The sequence below is a fragment of the Ipomoea triloba genome, chromosome 13 (assembly GCF_003576645.1).
Source record: "Ipomoea triloba cultivar NCNSP0323 chromosome 13, ASM357664v1".
Classification (NCBI taxonomy): Eukaryota; Viridiplantae; Streptophyta; class Magnoliopsida; order Solanales; family Convolvulaceae; genus Ipomoea; species Ipomoea triloba.
Genome location: NC_044928.1, coordinates 12,730,420 through 12,738,640, shown reverse-complemented (window position 1 = coordinate 12,738,640; position 8,221 = coordinate 12,730,420). Strand labels below are relative to the sequence as shown.

The following is an 8,221-nucleotide window of genomic DNA, read 5'->3' as shown; positions in this document are numbered from 1 at the left end:
AAAGGCCCAGATGTGTCCACATGGACTCATATAACATGGTGGACTTACGGGACACTGGAGTCATATATACATATGTATGTATGTATGTATGCATATATGTACACCCTCCGTCTTGAGATATCAAAGGCTAGGATCCTACCATTATTAAGCTTTTAAGTTTGCAATAATTATAAAATGTACCATGTTCTTAAAAGTTTTCAATAATATAAAACTGAACTCTTGTTTTTTTTGAAAACTAAACCCTCAACCATTGATGAACCCTGATGGACGACTGAGGTCAGTCTTTATATTTTACAAGAGGATCATGTTCTCATTTGAACCTGCACACATACACACACACACACGATCACATGAAAACCCCTCCTTCCGTGAGAATTTGCGATCCAACATGAATGTACACAATTGTCTACATAAATACACACAAACTATTCCAGGGAAGATCGTGCGCATTGTGTACTAGAATCTAAAATTGTGTGTATTTATATAGACGTTTGTCTGCATTTATGTACAATTTTGCAGGCTGTCACGGAAAGATAGGTTCTCATTGGAACATCACCCTATATATGTATTGGATCAAATGAGAACAAATCCTTAGGAAAAATCTAAGAATCAATCTCAGCCTTACATCTAATAAAAATCAAACAGATCTGATCAAATTTAAACAAAGTACAGTGACATTTTCGTAATTATTACCAACTTTACTGTGTAACGTTTAATATTATACTTTGTACTTCTCATCATGATTTTTAAAAAATGCACATTTAGTTGTTAAAAGGTGCATGATTAAGTATTACAAAGTGCACATTTAGTATTAAAAATTTCACTTTGCAGAATGCGAAAGTGTAGTGCACATAAGGTTTGGATTTTAGAGTTTATAGCCTAAGTTTTTGTTTTTATTTGATATAGGGGTTCACTTTTTAGTGCTTAAGATTTAAAATTTACGATTTAAGTAGTTTTTTAATTGATGTTTTAAAAGTTATCCAAAAAATAGAAAGCAAAAAGAAATTCTATTCTCATTTTCAAAAAAAATCATTTAAAATGCAATACTCTACACATCACCATTCAATAATAAATAAAATCACTCTGCCGCACTGATTTGATTTCTTCCACTTCTTCGAGTCAGTGTCTGGAATTTTTGCTAAAAATTGGTGAGAGTTAGCGTGTTGAATGATGCTTTGAAGAACATGTACAATGTTGAAAAGGGGGGAAAGAGACAGATCATGATTAGACCTTCCTCAAAAGTGATTGTCAAGTTTCTTCTGGTGATGCAGAAGCATGGATACATTAGGAAGTTTGAGTATGTGGATGATCACAGAGTGGGTAAAATTGTTGTTGAGTTTAATGGGAGGTTATACAAGTGTGGTGTAATTAGTCTTCGTTTCGATGAGAACGGTATGAATTGTATTGAATGAGATAGTTTAAAGATACAGATTTCATGGATATATATAATGAGAGAATCCCAGGAAACTAGAATAGGGGTATCACAAGAAACCTAGAATAGATTCATAATCTGACTCAAATACATAGAGTCCTAATACTCCCCCTTAAGCACATGGTAAGCTAGTAACCTGTAGCTTGTATCTAATAAAAGAAAATCTAGGACCAGGCAGAGCTCGCTTTAGTAAATATATCAGCAATTGATCTTTGGTTGAAATAAAGTTGACTTGAATATCTGCTGAAGCAACTCTGTCTCTAACAAAGTGATAATCTATCTCAACATGTTTGGTACTCGCATGGAAAATCGGATTTGCAGACATGTATGTAGCACCAAGATTGTCACACCATAACTTGGGAACATAAATATTGGGGACATTGATCTCACTAGTAAAGACAAAACCCAAATTACTTCGCACAAACATATGCTAGTGCTTTGTACTCAGCCTCAGTAGAAGATCTAGCAACAGTTCTTTGTTTCTTACAGAACCAAGACACAAGATTGGCCTCAAGAAGCACAGCATAACCACTAGTTGACTTTTGGTCTTTAGGACAACCAGTCCAATTAGAATTAAAAAAAAACATGCAAATCTCTAGATACTCACTTTCTTATTCGCAAACTATAAGTGATAGTTCCTTTAACATACCTCAATACTCATTTCAGTTGTTCCCAATGTGAAACTGTAGGAGTATGCATATTTTGACATAGTTGGTTGACTGCAAAGGATAGGTCCGGGCGCGTGACAGTCAAATATTGTAGTGTTCCTACCAAACTCCTATATTGGGTAGGAACCTCATACAAGTCTGCACTAAAAAGAATAGATTTTGAAACAGAAATAGGAGTAGATAATGCGTTGCATTTTGCCATTCCAGCACGTTTCAAAATATCAATTATATATCTCTTTTGTGAAAGTAGTATCCCATCATCACATTTAACTGTCTCAATACCAAGAAAGAAACCATGTTCACCAAGATCCTTAATCTTAAAAGCAGTGGACAACTTTGGTAATAAATGAGTTACAAGATCTAGATCACTCCCCATCACAAGTATGTCATCAACATAGACTAAGAGGTACACGTAAGCTGAATCTTGTGAGTAACAAAACAGAGACACATCTGTTTTGGATGCTTGAAAACTAACAAAAAGTAAAAAAGGGGTGCAAATGATTGAACCAAGCTCTAGGAGCCTGATTTAAGCTATACAATGAACGTTTAAGCAAGCAAACATGGTTAGGATACTGGGCATCAATATTGTAACACCCCAATTTTCACATCTAGGATTTATTACAAAATCCCTAATAATACAATACATTGCAGAAGCATCTAACCAGCAGAAAACTGGGTGTTACCGCCACGCTTAGGTATCTCTTCTATACCCAAACGCTAAGGCTAAACTTACAACATCAAATAACCACATCAACATCCAAATTAATACATATGGAAATAATTCTTCCAGTGTGTCTGTTCTAGGGTAGACCTCAACCTCAACTTCCATCCTATTCAGAGCTTACGCTAGACAACATCTGTTAAAAGAAAAACACATTGAAGTGTAATTAGCACGACGGCTAAGTAAGAGAATCCATGGTCACCCAAGATTCAACAAAGGTTTTTAAAACGTCTCTTAAGACAAAATCATTTCCTTCTCAGGGTCGTTACAAAGTAACCCTTTTCTCATCTTTAAAACTTCCTTAGTTTCATATTAGCAATCGTGAGGCCTTTGGAGCATTCTCATAACTCCCTCTCTGACCACTTGGATCATCGAACTTGGGGTCAGTGGTCATCACCCGGTCTAACACTGATCCCTTGGACGCCAGGTTCGTTAAAACGACACCTGCCCGGATTCTGAAGTAACACAATGACGAATAGACTTCGCCCTGCAGTATGAACTAATCATACAATATAACATAACGACCACTGGGCAATGGCACTTAAAGCCACCCGTGGGTCAATCAAGGTCCTCCTCAACTTACTTTAGAAACTAAGGTTTTGAAAACATGTTCCTTCCTTCAGTTTTTCTTTCTCAAATCATTTCTTTTGGGCATATTTCTCATTCGAGCCCAATACTTAAAATTGGCTACCTCATTAGCCTCTGAAGGATTTTCAAAATACTTTCAGTACCCGCAGGCTTTTCAAACATCATTTTCTCATCTTTCTCACGTAAGGTACACACACATTAAAAGTGGTGTTTTCCTCAAAAATAAGGTTTTGACAACCAAAATAGCATACGTTCTTCAACGTAAGTTTTTATAAACGTTTTGGATATACATCATGTCTCATACTTGAAATCTATCCACATAGTTATACACTTATATATTCTACTAACACTACATATATCCATTCTCAATACTATTGTTATAATAGTACGAACCCATAATCAACCATTTATGAATCAACCGATTCATAACACCATTAATATCAACATCCTTAACCTTGTTCCTTATCATGAATTTCAGTCCCTATTACAATCCAATCCTCATCGGTAATCCATAATCATGGTTTCCACCATTAACTAATAATAGATGGTTATTCTTGCCCTTATCATCCTCAACGACTTCCACCATCATCAACACCATTAGATCATCATATTCATATCTCTAACCCTCATTATCAAATCATATTCACCATTTAATTTATTCATCCAGTCATTCAACCTTAATAACTATCATCAGTCCTTAATCACTATAATTAAAGCTTAATTACCTCCTGAACTCCACTGTTAATCCATATTTTATCTATTTCGTGCCCTCATCATCAACAGCAACCTAACATCAACAACTCTAGGCCTCTTTTCGACACATAGTTGGATCTCACGTCCGCTCCATTGGACTTACGGTGGACGCACGTCCAGTCCCCGTGTCCGCACCAATATAAATTTCTAAGAGGTAAAGTCATTGCCTAACCATAATCCAAAATCATTCAACAACTATTTCCTCAATAATATCATAATATCATCACTACTCAAAATTCCTTTAAATCATAACTTATTCACTAATAGAGAGATTTCCAACTCTCATCATCATAATCATAATAATCCCTTAGGATTATTATAATCCCATCATCTAAACATCATTAACAATAATCAAGGCTTACACCATTTAATCTGTCATAGCTTATATCCATAACCTTCATATCCATAATCACCAATTAATCATAGCTTATGTCTATAACCTTCATATCCATAATCACCAATTAATCATAGCTTATGTCTACAACCTTCATATCCATAATCACCAATTAATCATAGCTTATGTCTATAACCTTCATATCCATAATAATCTCTTAGGATCATTACAACCCTATCATCTCCATAATTATTATGAGTACACATATGTAAGTATATCCATATTTTTCAACACAAAGCTCATAAATCCCTATCTCAACTATCAATCATCAAATCTTAAGTGACGAAACCAACTTAAGGGATTTCTTACCTTCCAAGTAGCTTTTAAAACCGTAGGAATCGTTGTGATCCTTTCCTTCAAATTTCCACCGAAGGTACTAAGTAATTTCCACCATAATAACAATATTTTCAAGAATTCTTAGCTTAAAACTAAGTTCTAGGAAAGGATTATACTCTTCTTAACCAAATAAAATCAAAGTGTTACCTAGTATGGAAGAACTTGTGTAGGAAAATGGCTATGGAGCTCCTTGAACACAAATATGAAGATGAAATCTTTCTCTCTCTTTCCTCTCAATATTTCGGCCAAGATGGGAATGAATGGGAAAATGGAAGATCAAAACTCTATTTATAGCAACTTGTAAGATAAGGATGAAGAAGCTTGGAGAGTAAGTTTATATGTTATATCTTGTAAGATAAGGAAGAGGATGCTTGGAGATCAAGTCTCAATTTGGAGCTTGGAGAGTAAGTTTCTATCAAGACTTATCCTATAATCTTCCTTGCAAGACTTATTCCATAATCCATCCTAGTTAATTAATTAAAAATTATCATATGGTAAATAATGTGACACTTGTCACAATTCCATGGTGTGTCTTGTAGAGTAAGACTTCCTTGCCAGTTTGGAATTAAATCAGATATAGTTACGGTAGAAAATAATTTAGGGACAATACGGTGGCTGCCTAGGTTCTAGAAGAGACAAAATAAAATTAAAACATAGATGATATCAGTCAAATAATTGGTATCAAATTGAAGAATACATATGCTGGCAGAAAGAAATTGGCAGAACACTGGATCCGGGTTAAAAATATTATTGGGAGTATTTTGGTAAGGTATTTTGATACCATTTTCTTCATATATGTAGTTAAGCAAGTCTAGAACCTACATATAAAATTTCATAGAAATCTAAGGAGTAGAAGTATGGTTTTTGAATTTTTTTCCAAAACTAGTCCAGAGAGAAAAATTCTGGACAGCACACTGCCAAGAGCAAAAACGTAATTTTCTGTGTTTACTCAAATATCCAAATGACCAAAACTTTTTAAGGATATCAAGTACTATAGGTTGGGGTTCTAAAATAAAAATTTCAGGTAAAACGGAGTTCGGGAAGTATGTTTACCGAATAAATCTTTCGGACTGCGCCGAGCTGAAATTTTCTGAAAAATGAATAGCTAAAAACATTTTTGGCTAAAAATCATTTTGTAACAAAAATGGTGAATAAATTTCGGGGTGTCACAAATATAACTAGGGGGTTGCTTCATATACACAGTTTCAGACAGATTGCCATTTAGTAAGGCATTATGGACATCAAGCTGTCTAACAATCCAACTAGAGGATATAGCTAAAGACAATAATAATCTGACAGTAGTGGGTTTGACTACAGGGCTGAATGTATCAAAGAAGCCCTGACTTGGAACCTAATTAAAACCTTTTGCTACTAACCTAGCCTTGTGTCTCTCAATTGTACCATCAGCCTTTTGTTTTGTGCGAAAGACCCATTTGCATCCAATGACATTCATATCGGATCTAGAAGGAACAAGACACCATGTCTAATTTAGTTTCATGGGAAAGAAACATGTGTAACGAGAGTAATCATTAACAAAAATGACAAAATAGCGATAGCAATTTGCTGAGGCACCCAACTATTCTGAAACATCAAATTAGCCTGAGGATCTGAAGTCCCTGCACGACGCCAAACATAAAATTGGCTACCATGTGTCCGATACTAGAACATTTGAAACACCGTTTTTCAAAGCGTAGAACACAATTGGTTGCACGTGACTGAAGCCATTACAAAGTTGACACTGAACATCAAAGTGACTAAAATAATCGGATGCTATGTGATCAAAACTATAACAAAACAATTGTACTTTTTTCTTAGAACTAAATAATTGCGTTGCTTTGAACTAAATCATTTAAAGAATGGTTGCCAGAAAGGAATGAAAGTGGCATGGAACCAAGAGCATAATTGCATTGTATTTTGTGTGGATGGATCAAGAACGCAACATGCTGAATTTCATCAAGGAATTCTGTATTTCAGAGAATTTGTGTAATCGACAACAATTATTATAAGTAATAATTATCATGAACCCTAGCTAACTGATACCAAATGAGAACGATATGAATTGTATTGAATGAGATAGTTTAAAGATACAGATTGCATGTATATATATATAATGAGAGAATCTCAGGAAAACTAGAGTAAGGACTCACAGGAAGCCTAGAATAGAGAGTCATAATCTGACTCAAATACATAGAGTCCTAATAGTTTCGACATTGGAGTCAAGAACATCGAAGGATGGACTGCATGGTTGCTTCCATCAAGACTGTTGCTGACTACATCTGCCAGCATCATGGACCACGAGGAAGCCAGGAGAAAGAATGCTGGAGAAAAAGTTCTTGGTTTCTTTTACTAAGTTTCTTGTTGACGAGAATGACACGTATCACTTTTTGTCATGTATTTTTGCTTTATACCTTCAGCATGCAGATCTATATGTTTGATTTTAACTTTGTTTTCCCTACGATTTTAGTAGAGCTTGTTGCCTTTACTTCATTTTGGAACAATGTTATTCACTAATACATTTAGTGGAATGTAGTGACCATTTCTATGCTAAAAATAATAAATAAAATCAAATTTGCAAACAAATAATTAAAGAAATTATATCCTTTAAAATTAGAAGATGATGAAACTTAAAAAGAGTCACACTTCTTATCCATTCATTCTTTTCATTAAAATGATTTTATTTTTCCAACAACCAGCACTTGTTATACATATGGAGTTAAATTTTACAATAAAAAATTAATGAGTATTATAAATATAAAAAATTATAATGATATTAACAATAATGAGAATGAGAATCATTATAAACCCGAATATTAACATGTGTGCAACCAGAACCAAAGCAATTAATTAAGTATTTACCCATCCATATATGTTATGAGGTTCCTTATAGCTTAAGGAGTTAGCCTATCAGATTTTAATTTTGCATTTTAAATAACACGAATGAATGTGCTCATGATGATGTCGTCTTGGTCAAGGTTGACACCCATAATTTAAAGTTTAGAATTCAACTTTCATCATAAAAAATATATCACATAATTTAATGTATTTATTTATTTATTGAGTACAGTATGTAATGATAGTGCACTTACTTTAAAGAAGTTTAATATATATTCTTTACTCCCAAAAGTTCAATTTTTAATTTCAATAGTCTCTCACGCTCTAATCTGACAAAGTATGTCTTGATCTGATAAAGTATTTGGAAGGATGTAAATCATGATAACTCAAGTTTAATATATATTCTTAGTCATATTTGTGACGGTTTATGACTACTATATCTGCCGGTGTCATTTAGAAGTAAACGAATTTGCAAAATGTCTTAACAGGTAGTCAAA

General features: G+C 34.0%; 1 protein-coding gene across 1 annotated transcript; it reads left to right on the top strand.

Moving 5' to 3' along the window:
* Positions 1-1,142: 1,142 nt before the first annotated feature.
* Positions 1,143-7,242, top strand: LOC116001216 (40S ribosomal protein S15a-1-like; the record flags this gene model as incomplete). Its single annotated transcript, XM_031241106.1, has 2 exons — positions 1,143-1,392; positions 7,109-7,242. Coding segments are annotated over 2 exons (384 nt in total), but the record flags the coding sequence as incomplete, so codon positions are not given.
* Positions 7,243-8,221: the final 979 nt, after the last annotated feature.